Genomic DNA, 23,535 nt, shown 5'->3' with positions numbered 1-23,535 from the left:
TGGTAGGACTTCATACAGAGAAGCTATTGAATTAAATATTGAGATCAGAAGAGGGAAAAGGCAATCAAGAGCATAAGGACATTTCCACTTATTATCCGACAGTAAGTTAAATACTTTACTATTCTTCTCTAGTGGAGCTTATAATGGGCCATTAATACTCTAAACTTACAAACTGACCCTTTCATGTTGCCCTGTTCCACAAGCGCATTCCCAAAACCCTATTATGATCATATTTGTCCCTTAGTATTATTATAGCCCAAACACTAATAGGAAAATATTAATCTTTTACATCGCCTTTAAACAAAGATCCTTCTTCTTCTTTCGGCTGCTCCCGTTAGGAGTTGCCACATTTTCCTGTCCTCTGTATCTTGCTCTGTCACACCCATCACCCATATGTCTTCTCTCACCACATCCATGTCATGTGAAAAAGTGTCAAATAATTATGAATCCCTAGTGTCTTACAATGTAGCCATAATGATTGCTGTCATACTAACAAGTACATGTATGGCAGCATTTTAATGACAACGTTCTTAGGCTCTTAGTGCATTTGTTGTACTGAAACTATGCAATCAAGAAGGACTTGCATGCATGCCTCCTCTGCTATCTTGAGCTAATGGCTGCTGTGATTTCCGCAAACCACCAAATGCTACTATTTTTGAAGCTCCAAACCTTTACATCTTTCTCTGGCACAATCAGGCAGAAGTCTCAAAATATTCATGGGGCTTCATCCACCCATCACTAATTTAAGAGGGACACAACAGCCTAATTTTACAGCAGCCATAGCACCTGCTGTTCAGAACAGGTAATCCACTTGAAGCTAAGCATGTGTGGGCTCAGTTAGTACTTGTATGGGAGACCAACCAGGAAAGCTTGGATTGCTGCTAGAAGAGGTGTTGGTGAGACAAGCAAGAGGGGACTTAACTTGTGATCTGTATGTGGATCCCAGCGTCCAAATGTATAATGATGGGGACACTATGCTCAAAAATGGTACCATCCTTCGGATGAGGTGTAAAACTGTGGTCCTGACACTCTGAGGTCATAATAGATAGCTGGGCATCTTTGAAAAAAGAGTAGGATATATCCCGATCTCCTGGCTAAATTACCCATCACGACCCCATCCATTGTAGACCCCTTATCATCCCATGTCCCTGACTATGTCTCTCACCCCTCACCACCTAATAGCTACTGTGTAATGTGTAGTGAGTGTATTGGCACAGAAATGGCTGCCATTACAGCATCCAAATGGATTCTGCACATTAGTGATAGTTGAAGTGGCTTCCTACTGTCTATATAAAGTGCTTTGAATATCTTGAAAAGTGCTATATAAATGTAATCAATTAACTAACTACTTTTGCCTCCAGCAAGGAAGAATTTGTAATGCACGTGTACATCGGATCTTCTGTTTGGCATTGGTAATTCCGCAAATACTATCTTGGGGCGAGAGGAGGTACAATTGCTAAATGTATCTGCTTTCTTCACAGCTCCAAGCAGTCACCAGGAGAGAGGGCATAGTCCCTATCCCTAATGGGCTGGATAGGTCCTGACCTGTTTAAGCCAAGGCTTATAAATATGGAAAGATAAAGCTGGGAAGGTTGTTATTTGTCCCTGGACAACCTGTATATGTATGTGTGTGAGAGAGAGAGGGAGAAACACAGAACCGTTGGGGTTTACCATTTTAACATTTGTTTGAGGCACATCACCAGGATGGCACACACTCATCTGCATTTTGTTTAGGACTTTTTTCTTTAAAAATGCCAGTTAAAAACTGAACTGTTGGCTTGGCACCCTAATAGATAGATAGATAGATAGATAGATAGATAGATAGATAGATAGATAGATAGATAGATAGATAGATAGATAGATAGATAGATAGATAGATAGATAGATAGATAGATAGATAGATAGATACTTTATTAATCCCAGTTGCACCACTGTCCAGAGGCTTTATCACAACTTCAACTAATCAGGCAAGCCATGATGTTTGAGTAGCCCTGCCTCATTGCTTGCCTCTTCTGGTTCCTTCTAGCACATAAACGATACTCAAGACACAATAACATATCATCAGATTTGGACCAGCACCAGAACGAGACATGCATGTCACTACAACCTTTGCTAAACCTTCCTTCTTTAAGGAAATCTCAACATCGTCATTAAATGGCACCTTTCTTTTTAGTATCTTGTTTGTAGTTTGTTTTCAGGTTCAGTGCATAACTTTGTGATTTACTGGCTTCGGCTCATTTATATGTTCACAGACATCATCCACATGTCTATTTTTATTCTGGCCACCACGCCAGGGCCTGTGCCTCACTTTGGTAAGCTGTTGGACACAAGCCTACAAGCTGCCTGATGGTAACATGCATGTTGAAGATGCTTTTTTCACCTTCATTTTTTTAAACAAATCGCTCGTCTATGTCATAGTAGAGGCTGCATCCCTTTCTTCTTAAAAGAATGCACTTTTTTTTTTTTTTACCAAATATTGTGTTTTTAAGGAAGAGAAAAAGTTAGGAGCAGGTGCCGATACAGAACATTGCCACACCCACCACATGACAAACCAACTCAGGATCCCAGATTAGGATCCAAGTGCAGCCATGCGACGGGTGACACCTCAGCACCACACTGGTTCAGATGGAATTGAGCCAGCGTGAGGTTTTCTATGGTGGCTGGAGTGGAAATTCTGCCGCCAACCCCCAGGTTTTTCCCTGCAAATTGGTGGGCCTACATTCAGGGTTGGATGCAGATTAACGTCATACCCAGGATAGAGCAATTGCAGGTTAAGGGCCTTGCTCAATTGCCCAACAGAGCAAAGTCCCTTTTGGCATTTACAGGATTTGAACCAGCAACCTTCCGACCACCAGTGCAGATCCCTAGCCTCAGAGCCAGCACTCCGCCCAAAGGAAGCAATTACCATTATTACATCTTTGAAATATTTCTGTGATAGTTCAGAAAATCACAGCAGAGACGTGGGTTGTGCGCCTGCTTGGGTCAGTCTCTTTGAAGTTTTCATACTTTTCCAGTTTCCATATACTCTGGCTTCCTCTCACCTCAATAATATGCAAATGTTAGACTGATTAGTGACCTACCTTGGCTAACTGTGTGTGAATATGCCCTGCTATTAACTTGCACCCTGTCCAGGGTGGGCTCCTACCTTTTGTTCCATGCTGCCTGTGATGAGTTCCAGCTCCTCTCAAACACACCATGTAATAATTGTATGGATGTCTTCTTGCAGTTTATACCAAATGACAAGGACAGCCACCACAGATTCTTAGCATGGCCCCTGGGGAATGCTCCCTGCCATGCCAAACAACATAAGTTTTGCACCTCTGCTTTCCTCTTACCTGGTAAACAGGATTTGCTGGGTTGGTAGACTTCACCGCAGCCATGACTTTCTGCTTCTCCCACATCCAGTAAAACAGGTTCCAATCTGGCGCCCCCGCCTGGCCAATCAAGTACTTGGAGTCAGGAGAGAAAGCCATGCAGAGAAACTCCTGCACCGGGGCATCCCCTGCACTCAGGACCTTCCGCTTTTTGCTTTGGTCATGCTGCAGGTCGTACACGGTGATGGTGCCTCGGTCACCTCTTTCAGACACTGCCAGATAGCGCCTGTTTGGACTGATGGCCAGAGCTATAATGCCCTGACTCTTCTCTGACCCTAAGAGATGAAGACAGAGCTATAATACAGGCGAGAGTAAAAAGAGCAAGTGTAATGACTGGTGATTTTTTTTACATGTATGGCTGCCAAGTTACATGTGGGTACAGAGGGTAAGTACATAACAAATGAAAGAAGATACATCCATCCATTCATTTCCTGTTACTTATCCATGACAAGGCTGCAGAGGCAGCAGTCTAAGCAATGATGCCCAGACATCTCTTTTCCCACCCACCTCTTCCAACTCCTCTAGGGTGGGATACAGAGGTGTTCTCAAGCCCTCCGAGAAATATGATTTCTCCAGGGTGTCCAAGGTCTGCCCCAAGGACTCCTTAAAGTTGGACGTGCCCGATACACCTCCCCAGGGTGGTGTCCAAGACGTATTCTAATCAGTGGCCTGAACCACCTCACCTTCAATGCGGAGAACCAGCACCTCTATGTTTAGCTCATCCCAAATGTCTGCGCTTCTCATCCTATCTCTAAAGCTGAAGCCAGATACCCTGCAAAGGAAACTAATTTATGCTGCTTGCATCTGCATTCTTGTTCTTCAGTCACCACCCACAGTTTGTGACCTTAAGTACGGGTAGAATGTAGATTGCTGGTAAATTAACCAGTAACTCTTCACCAAGCCTGACATAACTGCAGATGCTGCTCCCTTCATCCCTCACTAGTGATCCCGAGATACTTAAAACTCCTCTACTCGAGGCAGCACCCTACTCCAAACCCGGAGGGAGCACTCCATCCCCTTCTGGCTTAGAACCATGACCTCGGACTTGGAGGTGCTAATCCTCATCTGGGCCGCTTCAGACTCACCTGCAAACCTCCCCAGTGCATGTCTAAAGTCACAGCCCAATGAAGCCAGACTGAGAGGAGGCCATTAAGACAGTATTACAGGTTCCCAATGTATGGGTTCTTACTGGGGATTGCATGGGACTACTGAGCTGCCTGAAGTAGATACAACAGAAACAAGGCTGAGCACACAGCAGTACCTTAATTCAATTAAGAGTTCACCAAAATCATATACAACTTGTCCCAATATCTCACCCTGGCAATTTTTACAAGTCATCAGGGGCACTGCTTCAACTACATTGTGCAGTTTGTATCAATTTCCAAACACCCTTTGTGAGAGAAGTGCTTTCTGTTCTCAGCCCTAAATACGCTCCTTGTTAGGGCACCCTGCATAATATTCTTCATTCTTACCTGGCAGAACCATTTTGGACTGACTTTGTCAAGGCCTTTGAGGATTGTGATGGCCCCAAATAGTTAAAAAGGTCCAGCACCAATAGGCTATAACACATATTAGTTACTTCCTCACATATTCAGTGTCCTAGGTTTAAATCCCAATTAGATCACTGTCTATGTGAGGCTTGTATGTTCCCCCTGTGTTCCAAACATGTGCCTATTAGGTTAGATTAGCTGTTGTAGACTGACCCCATGTGTATGCCTGGCTGATTGAGTGGGCCTTGTGATGGAGTGGCCTCCACTCCAGGGTTAGCTGCTGCCTCATGCCTAGTTCTACTAGTACTTGGGGCCTGCTGTCACCCACAATAAGAAAATACTACAACATATGACAAGAACCAAAGTGACAGGAGACACGTGTCACATCATTACCTGGAATAAACTTCTGCCATTTCTGGTCAACGTTGTATCTCACACAGTTGTTGCCTGAAGGGAATATGATGGTCTGCTCATCATTGTAGCACACATTGTTGGTGACTCCAGCTCGCAGGCCAAAGATGTGGAAAGACTGAGCTACAACTGACATCCTTAAGGAAATGAGGACTTCAGAAAGATGCAGATGACCATCTTTGTAAATAAACACATTTTCTTGTTTGGTTAATTAGTAAGACCAACACAGTTCCATGAAAACAGTTATTTTAAATAGCATCTTTCATGTTAAGCTCCACCACAAAGCATTCACTTGGTTCATTAATATTAAGCTTTCCACAGTGTAGTCCATTTTTTATTTCATCTCTATATATATAAAATCCAATGTCTGTCTGTCTGTATGTTTGTCCGCTTTTCACGAGAGAACTACTTAATGGATTTAGATTGGGGTTTTCTTATATAATTTGCTTGAACATTCCAGGTGATTTTGTGACTTCTCTCATTGAGCTAAATATCATAGTTTGCTTGCAGTACAGATTTATTTGTGTGAATCCGAGAGACACGCAGTGTGCTGAGGGGTGGTAGCAGGGGCCTTTCTTACTCACACGCCAGCTTCGGATCACACCTTACATCTGCATAGCTAGTTTAGCTAGCGAACGAGAGAACTACTTAACGGATTTAGACCGGACTTTTTTCTATAATTTGTTTGAACATTCTGGTTGATCTTGCGAGGTCTCTCATCACGATAAAAATCATAATTCGTTTACAGGAGCGATGTATTTGCTCTAATCTGAGACAAAGGCTGCCAGCCGCGGGGAGGGGAAGCGTGACGTCGGGAGTGGGGAGTCGGGTGGGGCCTTCCTCATTGTCCTGTTTCACTGCTACGTGGTTGGAGCTGTGGAGGATGGCTAGTCATTCATAATGAGCTCCATCATGAAGCACTTTACATTTATTAAGCGCTTCATAGTGAAATGCATAATTGTTTGCCAACTATTCATTTAAAGCACCTTTTACTGTGAACACTCCACGAAATGGGCTTTTAACCAATTGGTCAATCATTAATGATTTCAAATAGAACCTTTTAGGGTGAGCACAAAGCTTTATACTTTTTGGAACATTAAGCTTTATTTTACATAATGCCATTTATAGCTAGTAGTATAACAAATCAGGGTACAGTTATATTTTCTTACATGGAATCTTTTATAGTGAGCTTTGCAACAACGTGCTTTGCAATTTACTGGCCAATCTCATATAGCAATCTCTCATATAGCGCCTTATTTTGTCAGCACTGTTTCAAAATATGTTATAATCAAATAATTCTTTGTTTTGTTTTCTTTTTTGTGTGTGTGTGCCTGAAGAGCCACACTGATCTTGCAACTGATGATTAAATCTTTTCAGATAAGTGCCCTCCCTTTTGAAAATAAAATCAGATCCTCTCCCAAGTTTTAATTATTTATAAATTTTATTAGATTATTCTGATAGCTTGACAGGGATGTTGGTGCAGAGGCTGCCACATCTTGTATGAACTCATGTCGATTGTTGTTATGTATGTTATTTTATGATTTCACGGATTTCATGTCTTTGCAGTTTCACTTTAATGTCCAATGTAAGTTGACACATAGTTGATAGTTAACGGAGTGTTTCAGTAATCTTAAGATTGAGATAAAGCAATTTTTTTGTATTTGTATTAATAGCTCTCTGGGTAGTTACTGGGTTGTTATCTCTCTGTGGTCCTTTTACTATTTTAATTGAAGAAGCTTTTACTTCAGTAATACAGCAAAACCCATTTTATTCCATCAAGTCTTCCACTGCAGAATCAGGTCAAGGCAGGAAGGCGGTGCTGTCCGGTGGCGCAAGGATTGACACAACTACGAAGAAAGCTATGACCTATAGGCTTAACAGAATCGGCCGTTGTAAACAGCTAAATCAACTCGTGCCAGAAACTTGTATAAATATTATGGAGAAAAAACAAAATGTAGTGTAATGTCTTTATTTTATACGAGTGTGTAATACTCCACTGGTGGCAAAAGTGCAGAACTGTAAAGTCACGGTTACGATTACGGCTTCAGTCATCTGCACTGACACCCTGTTTGGTGCTGTCTCTCTCTCTCTCTCATATACTGTATATATATATAAAAAAGATTTATTGTAAAGGCTGAATTCAAGCACAAGAAACACATGAGGTGGGTGCCTTTTCTAGATAATACATACGTCTATTCTACTTTTCTGACTTTTTATAATTCATGAAACAAAATCAACCGATTTTCATATGTTTTACGTTGCAGTTTCCATTTTTGTTTGCTGAATAAAAAAGACCAGAGCATCGCAACGTGATTTGTGAGCGACATTCACAAATACAACCTGAAGCGGCTATTCTTGTCTTTTTACCTACGAGTCATTTTTCGAATAGGTGGTAGAAAGCAAAAGCCCCTACTACAAAGCCCCCAAACCCTGAATTTAAGGTTCGTGTGGGTAAGGCCAGGTACACCAGGGTCCCTAATCTTAAAATTTAGATTGGGTGCCTAATCTTAAAGTTGAACCCTGGTGTATACTGATGGCGTCCGCTTTCTGATCAAGACCCAGCATATCCGCATGTTAAATGTTGCTTGGATTATTAAAATAAACGCTTTTCCTGAAAAAAAAAGGCATTTTAATACGGGAGTTACTCACTACCATTTGTTAATTTGTCGCGTCAATTTAGCTACTAATTCAGTCAATTAAACAAACAGAAAACTTCCCATGCAGTTTTCTTACCCCTTTCCTTGGCTTCGCTGCGCTGTATACTTGGGTTACCAAAGTAACCGCGCATGTGTGACAGCACTCTAATCCGGACTCCTGCCCCTTCCGCGCTAAGCTTCTTGGGAATTGAAGTTCTCCAGCCTCGTATTCGACAACACGGGACGAATTCATGTCAGACGTCAATGTCATATATTATCGGTGTTTCCAAACTTTTGACTGGTAGTATATATAAACACCCAGAATTTGTCACTTTCTCATAGAAATAGATATTTTTTTTATCAAGTTACCATTACATTGATTTAAAAACACAGGCACTACATTACTTGTGTTACTAATGGCTATCACTCCTTAATATTATCCATCCATTGTCCAACCCGCTGAATCCAAACACAGGGTCACAGGGGTCTGCTGGAGCCAATCCCAGCCAACACAGTGCACAAGGCAGGAACCAATCCCGGGCAGGGTGCTAACCCACCGCAGGACACACACAAACACACCCACACACCAAGCACACACTAGGGCCAATTTAGAATCGCCAATCCACCTAACCAGCATGTCTTTGGACTGTGGGAGGAAACCGGAGCAAACCCACGCAGACACGGGGAGAACATGCAAACTCCACACAGGGAGGACCCAGGAAGTGAACCCGGGTCTCCTAACTGCGAGGCAGCAGCGTCACCGTGCCGCCCTCCTTAATATTACTGATATTTAATTTATAATTCACATATGACTGCAAAGCCCCAATTACAGCAACCATTCCTCACTGTTCTAATGGTCAACTCCGTCAAAACTCCTTGATATTCTGTTAACATGGGTTACAAGGTACTGGCATTCCAAAGGTACAGTTACAGGTTAAATCATAGCCAAAATGAAACAGCTTTATCAAGAAACATGCCATTCTAGGCCAGGAGCATGCTGATCTCTAAGGGTAACCCCAGAAGCTCCTTGCTTGCTAGTTTTACTTAGGTAAGTGAGCACACCATCCTACATTGGGGAATCCCCTTTCCCTGATCTTCACTTAGTGCGGATCAACTGGCTGGAATCTTCACAAGGATTTTCAACCAGTCCCTGTCCCAGGCCACTGTCCCATCCTGCCTCAAGTCCTCCATCATTGTTCTGCTGCCGAAAAAATTAATCACGAACAGTCTGAAAGATTTCCGCCCAGTGGCACTCACATCTGTCATCATGAAGTGCTTTGAGAAATTGGTGCGGAGTCATATCACCGCCTGCCTGCCAGCAGAGCTGGACCCATTTCAATTTGCTTACAAAGCAAAGAGATCCACAGAGGACGCTGTGGCCACAGCCCTTCATGCTGCCCTGACCCACCTGGAGCAGCAGGGGAGTTACATCAGACTGCTCTTTGTGGACTACAGCTTGGCGTTTAACACCATCCTCGCACAACGACTGATGTCCAAACTGGCAGATCTGGGACTTCCATCACTCACCTGCAGTTGGAAACTGGACTTCCTGTCTGGTTGCTCCCAGAGGGTCAGGCTGGGTCCCCACACCTCTACTGCTGTCAGCCTCAACACCGGGATGCCACAGGGTGGTGTGCTCAGCCCACTCCTCTACACCCTCTAAACATATGACTGAGTTCCCACTCACCATAGCTACAAGATCATAAAGTTTTTGGATGACACAACGGTGGTTGGACTCATCTTGGGCAAGGAGGGTGAGCTGGCATACAGGGACGAGGTGGAGAGGCTGTCAGAGTGGAGCAGAGTCAATAAACTGCTCCTCAACACCACAAAAACGAAGGAGCTTGTTATTGACTTTAGAAAAAAACAAAACTGACATCCAGCCACTCGTCATTGGTGGGGTCTGTGTGGAGAGGGTCCCTGTGTTCAGATTTCTGGGCATTGAGCTGAAGGATGACCTGACCTGGAGCACCAACACCAAGGAGCTGCTGAAGAAAGCGCAGCAGAGACTGTATTTTCTGAGAATCCTCAGAAAGAACCATCTCCCCAAAAATCTGCTCCTTGCCTTTTATCACAATTCCATCGAGAGTGTACTCACGTATGGACTGTGTGTGTGGTATGGCAGCTGCACTTCCTCAGAAAGGAAAGCACTCCACAGGGTCGTCAGGACAGTGGACAGAACAATTGGTTGTACCCTCCCAACTCTGGAACAAATCTACACGTCCCGATGCCGCAAAAAAGCAATAGACATTTCACCGGATTCATCACATCTCGGTCATTGCCTCATCCAACTTTTGCCATCGGGGAAGAGATACAGAGCAATGAAAACCAGGACAAACCGCCTTAAAAACAGCTTTCGTTCAAAAGCAATCATGGCCCTGAACTCAGAATAAAACTGCTCCGTATCATTCTCTCAATGTGCAATATAGACCTCAAGTCAACAAGTGCAATTTGTATATTTTGTAAAGTACTTTTATTACAATTCGGTTTGTTATTATTTTCTCTCTTCTTGTCTTTTTAACTCTTATGCCTCACACTGAGTCGACTGCACCTTCAATTTCGTTGTTCCTTTGTAAAAGTGACAATGACAATAAAGATCCATCTATCATCTATCATCATCTATCATGTTCTCACACATTTTGACCCAACACTGCCATTGCAGCTTGCCTGTGATGCTTCTCCATATGGAGTTGGCGCAGTGACTTCACACATTATGCCCTCCGATGTGGAGAAACCAATTGGTTTCACTTCAAGTGCGTTGAATAAAGCTGAAAGTAATTACACACAAATTGAGAGGGAGGCACTGGGAATAATTTTTGGAATTCATAAATTCCATCAGTACCTATTTGGGAGAAATTTTACCCTTCTTACCAATCATCGACCCCTTACTACCATCGTTGGAGCGCATAGTGGTATACTATCCCTAGCAGCTAGCCGAATGGACATTACGTTTATCAGCTCATACCCATGATATGAAATACTGCAAGTCTGAGTTGCATTCCAATGTAGACGGACTCTCACATTTACCCTTGCCAATTACCTGTTTGGAAAGCCTGCATATTGATATATTTTATTTAAGCAGGTAAATGAGACACCTGTGACCTCAAGTCAAGTAAAACGATTCACCCGAAATGATCCAGTGGTTCTTACTTGTACAAGTCCTAGCACTTCACCGGAACGCAAATCTTACCTTTCCAGAAAAAGTGAACTTTCTGTGCAGGCAGGTTGTTTTCTTTGGGGTTGCCGTGTCATCAGCCCTTCAGTACTGACAAAACTTTTGATCCAGCATTTTTATGCAAGTCATGTCAGTGTTGTCCTCATGAAGGCGATTGCAAGGAGTTATTTTTGGTGGCCAGGAATGGATTGAGGAGAGGACCTAGGCATGTGCTTCTTGTCAGAAGATTAGAAATGTCCCACAGCTGGTGCCACTTCACCCTTGAGACTGGGCTGAAATGACTGGGCAGCGCATCCATGTGGATTTCGTAGGCCTCTTTAACTTTTGTCAACAGGAGGGGTTGAGGGGTCATGTCAACAAAAGTTGACATCCAGGGGAAGAGGGTGATAATCAGCTATAAATGGTGGCAAAACTCACCGTTACGTTAAGGGTAGGCCCTTCTTTGCTTGGAGGAATGTTAGACTCATTCACTCGGCATCTAATCCCTGCGTGTGTGTGAGTTACGAAACGTAAACCAAGGCAAGATAGTATCGACATCTCACGAGAGTGGAGAAAGTGAAATACTCAGCAGATGATGTTTTGCACATTATTGCTGAGTCGGACTCTGGTTTTCTTGACGGTGATCAGGAGATCGAGCAGGAGAGTGAGGAGCCAGCATCAGTTGATCGAACCCCTGCCGATGCCGCCCCAGGTGATCGACTGCCAGCTGAGCAAGTTCGCTCATCTGACGTACCTGTGTGCCATCGCATGCGTGATGTTGCACTGACAAATGGCTATATATGTTTCAAGCAGGCACACAGTGACAGCACTAAGGACTGTGGCAGATTTCTGAAAGAAGGTGGTCGACGACTTTGCTGGCAGAGTATGGTGGAGTACTTTTTTACAAAATAAGAGCAGTGCCAGACAGGCTGACTGAGCGCCACTTTCCTGTAACATACAAGGACAAAAAATACAAACCTGACTGTGTTGTGTGAAGCAACAGACCACTGAAATGGAGGCACCAGTGCATCACATATTGTAAGTACAGTAGTGCAATGTGACAATGCATGCGATTGGCTGTTTTGAGCGTCATCATACTTCACAGGACTTTGCTGTGTAATGTGTATGTGATATGAATGTGAAATCACATACAGTAGTATGCAGGCTCACACGACATGCGAGACATTTGTCAAAAATACATTATTTTTGTTGTTGTTGATTGATGTGTTGAACCTTCGCTTTGCGTTTTAGAAAAATATTCAGCCCTGTGAGAAAAGAAACAAACAAAAAAAAAAAATCAGCCCTAAAAGAGTTAAGGAAAAGCTGTTGGTGGTGGTTGTAGATGCCTATAGTATGTGGCCAGAAGTTGCTGTTATACACTCAACAACTGCTGTTAAAACAATTGAAAAGTTAGAGGAATTATTCTGTCGGATTGGAACAATTAAAAAATTAGAGGAATTATTCTTTCATCCGGAGGCGTGACCACGGGGGTGCTGGGGTGGGCACTGCCCCCCCCCAAGAGATAAGCCGTGTCCACCCTGTGAAATGCTCTGTCTGTCCAATGAAAACTCTGGAGAAGAATAACATCTGATTTTCAAAACGGAGTTGCTTTCCAATTGTCCCATTTGAATTTGGGGCGAATCCGTCAGTGTCTCCTCCACTAGACAGGCACTGTGCTGCTCACAGTTCACTTCGCCGCACATTTTGCAGCACGTTTTGAAACTGTTGACCGCATTCTTTAATTAAAACAGCGTATACATTCCATTCTTCTTTTATTTTCTGGTTGGTAACACCAAAGGCTATGTATAGGTGGCTTATTAAAAAGCAGACATCTTCAACCTCTGTCCCTCTGCAAGCTGCTGGCTCCACGGTTGAGCCCAGTACCTCTGCTACCAACACTGAGCACAGCGCACCCACGTCGGGAACTGAAACTCCAAAAGATGTAGATAAGCCTACACAATCCTCCAGCTCTGCGCCCGTGTCGGGTACTCCAAACGTCTGCCTTCAACAAAATATACAGTCCGGTCTGCCTGACTTAAATATGGATAGCCCATCCCAGCCCATTTTAATTAATTATCCCAAGCGCGCATTCTGAAAGACACTCAGATGTTTTAATACAAGCTGGTATCAGTCTCGACCACGGCTTGAATATTCTGTTGTCCGTGATGCCAGCTTTTGCTTTGCCTGCCGCAAATTGAGTGTTTCCAATTCAGACTGCGAGGACATATTCACCAAACACGGCTACACTAATTGGAAAAAAGCTGTAGAAAAAGACGGTGGCGGCCTCCACAAACACGTGTCTAGTATCCCGCACGTCAGAGCCATGTCTGCATGGCAAGAGTATCGGCGCCGGGCAGAGACGGGTGAAAGCATACTTCAACTACTGGGTCCAACCCAGATAGAAAAGAATAGATATGATGTGAAAAGCATTGGGGAGCAGAGGTGTGACCAGAACATCATGTGTGGGTAGGCATTTGGCTTGTCTGGGGGGGGCAAATAATATCCATCCATCCATCCCCATTTTTGTAGGGGGGTTAAATAATAATATTATTTATTATTAATAATTTAATAATAAATATTATTATTATTTATTAGCAGCTTGCGGAGGGACAGAGGTTGAAGATGTCTGCTTTTTAATAAGCCACCGATGCATAGCCTTTGGTGTTACCAACCAGAAAATTAAAGAAGAATGGAATGTATACGTTGTTCCTTGCAGTCAATGAACTGGCTCTGCGTGGTCACAATCATGAAGGTGGGGAGGAGGGGCTTTTCATTAAGTTCTTTGATTACACAATCAAAAAATATGCCAAACTTGCAGAAATTGTAAAATACATCCCAGACAACGCAAAATACACATCCAATGTAATTCAAAATGAAATAATTGAGACTCTTGCTAAAATGGTGGCAAAAGATACAAGGACAAAATATGAAAAAGCTGACTGTCCTGGACTTTGCATTAAAAGTGATGGTACCAGGGATCACTGTAACATTGAGAATTTGTCTCTAGTGATTAGATTTGTCTAGAACTCCATCCCTGAAGAACACCTGATTGGCTCTCACATGTTGTATACATTTGACTTTATTGATATTTATATATATACAGGGGGCGGCACGGTGGCGCAGTGGGTAGTGCTGCTGCCTCGCAGTTGGGAGATCTGGGGACCCGGGTTCGCTTCCCGGGTCCTCCCTGCGTGGAGTTTGCATGTTCTCCCCGTGTCTGTGTGGGTTTCCTCCGGGCGCTCCGGTTTCCTCCCACAGTCCAAAGACATGCAGGTTAGGTGGATTGGCGATTCTAAATTGGCCCTAGTGTGTGCTTGGTGTGTGGGTGTGTTTGTGTGTGTCCTGCGGTGGGTTGGCACCCTGCCCAGGATTGATTCCCTGCCTTGTGCCCTGTGTTGGCTGGGATTGGCTCCAGCAGACCCCCGTGACCCTGTGTTCGGATTCAGCGGGTTGGAAAATGGATGGATGGATGGATGTTATATAAAACTATGTTGTTATTATTATTTGACCCTCCTACAAAAATGGGGATGGATGGATGGATATTTTTTGCTCCCCCAGACAAGCCAAATGCCCACCCACACATGAAGTTCTGGTCACACCTCTGCTTTCATCGTGGCTTCCCAGAGCAACTTGTGAGTGATAACGGTCCTCAGTCTGTGTCCCAGGAATTGCCATTTTCCTACAAGTCAATGGAGTTCTACACATTCGCTCTGCATCACACCATTCTTCCACAAACGGGTTAGCAGAAAGGTTCATTCAGACAATGAAGCATACACTGAAGACATCGCAAGATGAAGGCTCTCTTCATACACATTTGAACCAGTTCTTACGATCATATCAGAATTCTGAGCACAGGACCACTAAAGCTTCAACTGCCATCCTAATGATGAAAAGACAATTTCATGCAATTTTTGATTTGCTAAAGCCACTAAAAACAAAACATGTGGTACATTATCATCAACAAAAACAAATTGAACACTGAGACAATAAAGCAAAAGACAGAGTGTTTTATCCTGATGACACTGTATTGGCCTGAGTTTTTAACAACAAGTCCAAATGGGTCCCTGCCACCGTAATCAGTCAGAGTCGACCTACTCCATCTGTACTGCTGATGGTACTGTTTGGCAAAGATATGTGGATCAGCTATTGAAGGCATCACTGGCATCCACTGAGTCACCAGATGTGGATTCTCCTGAATTGAATTCTGGCAGAAGGGAAAATCAGTGTTCTATTACTGAGGAAGAAGTACCACCTATGGAGATATCAGAAAATTCATCATCCCACCTGTGAATGAGGAAGAATCAGCTAGAAAATCTACTAAATCTCATTGGTGCTGAACGTCATTATCCTGCTCGACATAGACGACCTCCTATCCGTCTAGATCAGGGGTCCTCAATCACGGTCCTGGAGGGCCGCAGTGGCTACAGGTTTTCATTCCAGCCAGTTTCCCAATTAGACCTCAGTCCTTGCTGATAATGAAACTTGGTGTTTAACTCTATGGCTTGTTAGTACTTTCATTCATCAAAGACAAATTTAATTACTTAGATCAGAGGTCCTCAATTACAGTCCTGGAGGGCCACAGTGGCTGCAAGTTTCCACTTCAACCAATTTTTTAATTAGAGCCCATTGTGGACACTAGAGGTGCTGTTGCCTGCTAAACCCACCAGACAGACGTCCAAGACACACTTATAAAAAGTACCAAGAAGAATCTTTAATAATTCTCTTCAAATAAAGTGCACAAAGCACCGCCCACTCCAAAATTCACCAATAACAATAATAATAAAGAATAATCAATACAATAAATCAATCTTCCACTCCCAGCAGCTTAGTCACCCAACCTTCCAACTCCGGCTCTCCTTGCTGCGTTTTGACCAGTCCTTTAAATAGTCAGTGACCCGGAAGTATTCCTTCTCCGGGTCAAACGCCACATCATCCTTCAAGTGGCCCAGAAGTACTGCGGGCTTCCGTCCTCGTGCCTCTGAAGTACTTCCGGATCGTAACAACAATAGGAGTCCCCAGGTTCCTTGTGAGCTCCCCCAGGCGGCACCCACAGCACCAAACAGGGCTGAGGAAACAGACTTAATGTCCCATGATGCCCTGAGGGAATCCGGGGAACCATTTCCGTCCAGGGGAGCTGCCACCTAGCGTCCCAGGGGATGCAGTGCCCTGAAAAGCCTGCTCTACCTCCTTTTTTCTGTTCAGGGACGTCCCGGCCAGACTGAAACACCAGCCATCCATCACAGTACTCCTCCCCCAGCTGAGCATCATGATGCGAGGAGGCCAGCCCCGCTAGGGTAGTCATGTCTCGAGAGGGACTGTCTTCTCTGACCGGACCATGGCTTCTTCCTGGAAAACAAGAGAAGGATAACAACGGGGAGACATTGCACTTTTGTTTTCTTGTAGCGCCCTCCCCAGTTCTTCCTGGACATTCTCGCCATAAGTGGCCCGGCTGATGGCATTCATAACACAGCCTCCTCCTTAAGTGTAAAGTCCTGCGGGACTGGAAGCAGCCTGGTAATGTCTGTGCTGCCCTTTGTCCAGCTGGGGGCGAACTATCTTCCCGCCCACGCGGAGAGTGTCCCCTCCACACACGCTCTATGTTAGGAGCTCGCTGCTTTTCCTGTGGGTTCTCCTTTTCTCTCTGGGGCTTGCTCACAGTTTGGATCTCCCTATGAGTAAGAGAGAGACCCTTTACTGTCTGCACCCCTTTATTTTTGGGGAGACAGGCGCCGATGGCTTAAGGTTTGGACAACCCGGAAGTCAGCACTATCCCGTTGCTCCGACGGCCCCACTCCTTCCACCTGACACTCGGTCATCACCCCCATCTCAACTGTGGGACTTAAGATTACTTGGCAGCCAATACTAGACAATCACGCTGTCCGTGTCATCTGCGTCCCGACTTCATTACAGTACCGGTTGCACCCACTTCTACCGCTGATTCCGTCATCTGTGGACATTATTTCGTAATAAAATGCAGATAACCAATAAACCAGCAGCTCTCCAGCCAACATGCTTCCTTTAAAACCTGTGCATATGCACCATTAAAAGTGTCTGCGTTTAAAAAAAATGTTTAGAAATAAATGAGAGGGGAATTGGAAGGAGCGTTAAGTTTAATTTTGTTCTGGTCCACAAAACACATGGATAATGCGCTCAGGTAAAGAAACTCTACAGCGCAGTTACAATTTCTCTTGGATGAATGAAAGCACTAACAAGGCATACAGTTAAATACTAAGTTTCATTATCAGCAAGGACTGAGTTCTAATTAGGAAACCAGGACCGTGATTGAGGAACCCTGCACTAGATTTATAAAACTCACCCTCAAGAATGGCTCAGTAGGTTAGGTTAGGTTTCTTTATTTAGTCATGTTTACACAGGAAAACATGAAATTTGCCTTCTCAGTTGCATCTAATAACAGGTAACAGACAGAATGAAATAAAACAGACAAATAGAAATAAGAAAGGTTAAGGTAAGACAGTTAGATAAAACATATTTATACCAAAAAAAAAAAAGGTAACAGGATATATATCAAAACCTTAAACATTATCTCCGATATTTCTTATTGAAAAGTCGTATGGCACTAGGAAGAAAGGAGTTTCTGGAGCGATTTGTGTGGGTTTTCAAAGCAACTATCCTTCCTGATTTACTGAACTTTAGTTCTACATGTAATGGATGTCTGTCATCAGTTGAGATGATTTCCAGTTTCTTTAGCATTTCCCTCTGACACACACACACTAGTCAAATCATCTACATCAGCCCCAATAACTTTAGCTGCATACTTCGTAATCTGCTGGAGCTTTTTTGAGTTTAAAAAAAAAGGGTTCAGCTTGAATTTATTGTTCTAGTGCTAAACATAATGTCCAGTTTTCTTTTAAGGGGGGAGATGTATGTTATGTATTTTGCCCTTGTTAAGTAGCAATGTTAATACCCAAATTTGCATAAAGTAATAATGTATGCTTTGCCTTGTGTGAAAAAGGAAATGTTGGTTTCTCAATGAGTTAAAGAGAATGTTGAGTTGACCAGTGTCTCTGTAGTTCAGGGGTCCCCAACTCTGGTCCTGGGGGGCACCAATGGCTGCAGATTTACATTCTAACCCTTAATTAGTGACGGGTTTTGCTCTTAATTAACTTCTTTTGAATCAATTGACTTTTTATAAGACTTGTTCCCCTGAATTGATTAATTTCTTTCCTTAAATGGCACCCAAACAGAAATGAAATGTGAAGTGAGTGAGCCAACAGAAGACCACTAAAGTCAGGTCCTCAAACTTCAACCAATTTCACTCCAACTAGTTGCTTAATGAGGCACCGATTCTTGTTGTTGATTAAACCCGTTCTTTAATCCCAAGGCTTGTTGCTGTTCTCATTGTGCAATAAGCTGACATTTTCGAAATTGTTGATTTTCTCTTTCCTAAAAACACAGTTAAAATGTTTTGGGGATCTGAGCAAATCAACATTCCTGAGACCTTCATATTTCTTTTTTTTTTTTTTTTCAGATATTGTATGATCGACAATGTTGGTTTTGTTGTTCTGGTTTTGGCTCATTTTGCATCTCATTGTTTGGTTGCTAATTAAGTAAAAAAAATCAAGGTGTCTGAGTCTTAAAGAGCAATTCATATAAACTTAATTTAAAAGAAGTTAATTGGGCACAAAAACAGGTCACTAATTAAGGAAACGGTTAGGATGAAAACCTGCAGCCACTTGTGCCTGTCCTAGTTTGGAGCTGGAAGAAACACTACTGACAGTATTTACGTCCCCTTTCTCTTTCGCGTTCTTCGAGTGCATTATGTCCATAATAAAACATTACGGTAAATCAGACATTGTAATAAAGGAGGGTAAAAGGCATTTAACGCGCTGGTTTTGTGTGAATTGTTGACGGCTGTTAGGTGGCGAGGGCACGGAAACAAAGCCTGCGTTCAAATTGCGCGCCGAGCTCTAGGATGAGCAATCGAAAGGAGACTTCTAGGCAGAGCCTACAAGTGTACACGCCCTCCTTTCATCAAATCAAAAACCAATAAAACGTCAATATAACGCGCTGTGAGCTACTCTTTTTTCTACAGATCGTGTAAGTTGTCGAAATGGCAAGAACAAAGCAGACGGCTCGTAAATCTACTGGTGGTAAAGCTCCCCGAAAACAACTCGCCGCTAAATCAGCTCGTAAGAGCGCTCCTGCTACCGGTGGCGTGAACAAGCCTTACCGTTACAGGCCTGGCACTGTAGCTCTGCGAGAGATCCGTCGTTACCAGAAGTCCACCGAATTGCTTATCCGCAAGCTGCCTTTCCAGAGATTTGTAAGAGAAATCGCCCAGGATTTCAAGACTGATCTTCGTTTCCAGAGCTCCGCAGTCAGCGAGGCTTACTTGGTCGGTCTGTTTGAAGACACCAATCTGTACGTAATCCACGCTAAGAGTAACCATAATGCCGAAGGACATCCAGCTGGCTCGTCGCATTCGTGGTGAACGTGCATAAGGACACAACTTTAGAGGAAAAAAAAAGTCCTTTCTGTACGAAGGTAAACCTCGCGTTGTCACATCGCCCTTACACAAACCTAGAAACTCGGTAGAAGAAAAGTATGCTCGCTACTTTTATCCCTGCAAGGCAATAAAAGTCCCAAACATCCCTACAGAGTGTGCACATTCAAGGGCTTCCCTAAAAATAACACGAATGAGTGTTCAACGAGCGAGTGCTCTAACCAAAACTGAATTTAGGGGAGAGGGACGAAAATCACAGCCATTAGGACGCATAGCTAGCAACGCCCTCGGACCTTAAACGTGTTACACAATAGATTTGCCCTTTCTTGCGGAGATAGGGGCTCTTAAAAGAGCCGTTTGTATATACGAATACCAGGTAATGTGAACGCTCACTTCCTTTTTGGTGCAGCCCTCTTTACAGTTTTAAGTTTGGCCGCTTTAGCCTTAGCTACTTTGGCTTTTTTCGGGCTCTTAACTGTCTTTTTGGGCTTGGCAGCCGGCTTCGCTTTCTTGGGGCTCTTGGCGGATTTCTTGGCTGCTGCTGCAGGCTTAACAGTTTTCTTGGCTGTCGCGGGTTTCTTAGCTGCCGGCTTCTGTACTTTTTTTGCGGCAGCAGGCTTTTTCGCTGCTGGCTTCTTCGGAGCGGCCTTTTTCTTCGTGCCTTTCTCCTTTGCCTCTGTCTGTTTATTGATTTTAAATGATCCGGAGGCACCAGTACCCTTTGTCTGCACGAGAGAGCCTTTACTCACAAGACTTTTTACGGACAGTTTCACGCGGGCGTTATTTTTCTCCACATCATAGCCGCCCGCCGCAAGAGCCTTCTTGAGCCCAGCGAAAGACAGTCCGTGGCGCTCCTTTGAAGCCGATACAGCCTTGACAATCAAATCAGAGACGCTAGGGCCAGTCATTTTAGGCTTCGCGCTCGCTTTCTTCTTCGGCGCGGCTGCTGGAGCTGTTTCTGCCATTTCAAACAAACACACTTTGATTTCTCTGTAAGTCTGCAGGGAGGCGCGTCTCGGCCGCTCATATTAGGCTGATGAGAACCGTGCAGACTCAATCAGCGCGCGTGCTGCACGTACCAAGAGACCTGATAAGCGTCCTTTCTGTTTTCACTAAATCCCAATTTTTTGGAAGAAGAAATCGGAAAAATCAACTCTGCGACGTTGAGAAATATTGACGGAAACATGTTGTTAACAGGGCAGATGGCATCCTTTAAAAAGAAGGTGCGGCTGAACGGCCAGATAAAGAGAAATGGCAACGCATAACGCGACTTTCGTTACAAACACTCGGTGACTGTACGTTCTTTCACAGTGGAAGCCAGCAGGAATAATAATAGATACGTGTGCCAATACTGCTGTTTTTTTTTTAAATTTTAAATCGAAAAATCGTCAGAAAATCAAGATCAAATTAACACACTGACAAGAGTAGAATTAATTTAAAAATCACGTGTTGTAAAACTGCATTTTATTTCAGATGATTGCCCTTGAGAAATTTGTCATAAGATGGATCCAGTCTGCTTTATTAAGATATCACATGACATAGAATAGAGGTTTGATTATTACACACGACAAAATACATTTTTAGAAATGAACGACATATCAAAATTCCCAATGACTAACCTTTATTTCAATCTCCTCTTCCATGTTCAGCTTTTCCATAGATAGATTGATCAAAACCTGTTTGCTCCATCTGTGTATACTTTTAAGTTAAGATAAGAAAGTGTAAATAAGAGAATGAAGACAATCACAATCAAATTCCACTGGAGAGCAATAATCTATACTCCAGTTTCCTGACCACACTTCAATGCAACTTGAGAGTCAGAGAGACAGTTAAGACAGAGGCTGTCTCCGGAAGCTTCGGGCCTCAAGTGGGAGCAGAAACTTTGCCAGGAGATACCCAATTGAACGCCACACTCACACTGACACACTGGGTCCATTTGGAGTAGCAGGTTGACTAATCCAAAACACCACCTGAAAAGCTGGACCAAAAAAATCACTAAAACATAAAGAATGTGTGTGAGTAGGGTTGCCAGACATCCCTTATATACAGGACATGTCCCATATTTGATAATTTTATCCCCTGTCCCGTAATGACCTTTTAGGGATACCCAAATGTCCCATATTTAGTTCATTTTCAAATTTCGGAATAAAAATATATTTTTACTACCTTCGTACGGTACGTAGTTGTAACTTTATAAGTAATTATACTGTCTTTTCTCAGATTCTCTTAATGAAAATAACCCAAATGAAAAGAGGAAACGAGTGTTTGCTGCCTGTTTGCAACTTGTTCAGTTACTATGGTTGGCTGAGGACAGCGACACTCTTACCGTTTTGTTCTCCAGCAGCACTGCTGTGCAGTTCTGGATCAGCATTGCAACATAAAGGGTCGACAAAGTGTGTTCTTACTACTCGCCAAGGCTCACTTTTTTTCTAACTGCCTGTATTAAATAATAATATTTCTCTGTTGTCTGTATTAAATAAATATTTTCAAATGATTTCACTTTTACAGAATTTTTTTAGCTTGTATTAAATCATTTTCAAATGATTTTACTTTTGTTTTCCTCATAACCCATTAAAATCCTTGTTTTATGTTTCTAACTTATGTCTATACTTTTATATAATATATTGGTCTGGGTGTGTAGGGGTCATGTATACATTTATATATATATATATATATATAGTAATATCCATCCATCCATCCATTTTCCAACCCGCTGAATCCGAACACTGGGTCACGGGGGTCCGCTGGAGCCAATCGCAGCCAACACAGGGCACAAAGCAGGAACCAATCCCGGGCAGGGTGCCAACCCACCGCAGGACACACACAAACACATCCACACACCAAGCACACACTAGGGCCAATTTAGAATCGCCAATCCACCTAACCTGAATGTCTTTGGACTGTGGGAGGAAACCGGAGCGCCCGGAGGAAACCCACGCAGACAATGGGGAGAACATGCAAACTCCATGCAGGGAGGACCCGGGAAGCGAACCCAGGTCCCCAGGTCTCCCAACTGCGAGGCAGCAGCGCTACCACTGCGCCACCGTGTCGCCCTATAGTAATATAATAATAATAATTAATAATTATTTATTTGTTACATACATAGTTAAACGGGACAACATGCAGTGAAATGCATCTTTTTGCATATCCCTTGAGGTCAGAGTGTAGGGTCAGCCATTGTACAGCACCCCTGGAGCAATTGAAGGTTAAGGGCCTTGCTCAAGGGCCCAGCAGAGTAGCATCTCTTTTGGTAGTGACGGGGATTCGAACCGGCAACCTTTGGGATGCCAGCGCAGATCCTTAGCCTCAATATATAGAGAGAGATTTTAAGAGCGTCCCATATTTCTAATTTTCTAATCTGACCACTCTATGTGTGAGCGCTGCGTGGACAGTATTTGGAGTAGTATTTGAGCTCAGTTACCTAAAAGTGTCTCAGTGTACGACTTCACAGTCCTGCATTTTGGCATGCGAGTGTTGCATGAATTGGACTGAAGTACCACCAAGGAAATATTTAACCAAAGGAAGAGAAGACTCTTTCTTTCTCTGTAGACGTTGTTCCTTTAATGTGAGTAGTAACATCCGTTACATATTCTGTAACCATTATGGGTGGTACAATGGCTGTACTGCTGCCCCACAACATGGTGACTGAGGTTCTCACCCCTGGTTGTTCCCAGTGTGGAGTATTCTTTTTCCTCCCTATATTAAATGTCTTTCCTCCAGGTGCTTCATTTTGCTCTAACAGTCCAAAGACATGCAGGTTCTGGGCTTTGGCGTGACTTTCTTAGCCCACCTAGGTGGGTCCATTTCTGTCTTCTGCCTTGCAACCTAAGACTACAGGAATAGGCTCAAGTAACCCTGTGATCCTTAAGAAGATTGATGGATAGATGGCTACTACAGTGATTTTCACTGTGATTTTATACACTGTGGTGTGCTGGGCTGGTAACATCATTTCAAGTCAGGCCCACTGAATCAACAAACTGATTAAGAAGGCAAGCTCATTTATCGC

General features: G+C 43.5%; 3 protein-coding genes across 3 annotated transcripts in view; 1 reads left to right on the top strand and 2 right to left on the bottom strand.

The window, feature by feature from the left end:
* cfap57 (cilia and flagella associated protein 57) overlaps positions 1-8,043 on the bottom strand; it is a 114,405-nt gene extending 106,362 nt beyond the window's left edge. Inside the window, exons 1-3 of the mRNA XM_028810850.2 lie at positions 8,009-8,043; positions 5,258-5,452; positions 3,336-3,649 (exon numbers count right to left, since the gene is read on the bottom strand). Coding sequence (XP_028666683.1) covers positions 3,336-3,649; positions 5,258-5,411 — 468 coding nt within the window. The 5' untranslated portion in view covers positions 5,412-5,452; positions 8,009-8,043. The remainder of the gene's footprint in view (positions 1-3,335; positions 3,650-5,257; positions 5,453-8,008) is intronic.
* An 11,075-nt stretch (positions 8,044-19,118) lies between these two features.
* LOC114658798 (histone H3-like) lies at positions 19,119-19,517 on the top strand. Its single transcript, XM_028810852.2, has one exon. The coding sequence runs from the start codon at positions 19,137-19,139 to the stop codon at positions 19,515-19,517; it is 381 nt and encodes a 126-aa protein (XP_028666685.1). The 5' UTR covers positions 19,119-19,136.
* Positions 19,518-19,832: 315 nt separating this feature from the next.
* Positions 19,833-20,514, bottom strand: LOC114658797 (histone H1-like). Its single transcript, XM_028810851.2, has one exon. It carries the CDS (start codon positions 20,492-20,494, stop codon positions 19,919-19,921), a length of 576 nt encoding a protein of 191 aa, XP_028666684.1. The 5' UTR covers positions 20,495-20,514; the 3' UTR covers positions 19,833-19,918.
* Between the last annotated feature and the right edge of the window lie 3,021 nt (positions 20,515-23,535).

This window comes from Erpetoichthys calabaricus, chromosome 10 (genome assembly GCF_900747795.2).
Source record: "Erpetoichthys calabaricus chromosome 10, fErpCal1.3, whole genome shotgun sequence".
NCBI lineage: Eukaryota > Metazoa > Chordata > Cladistia > Polypteriformes > Polypteridae > Erpetoichthys > Erpetoichthys calabaricus.
This window is presented reverse-complemented; position numbering and strand designations above follow the sequence as displayed.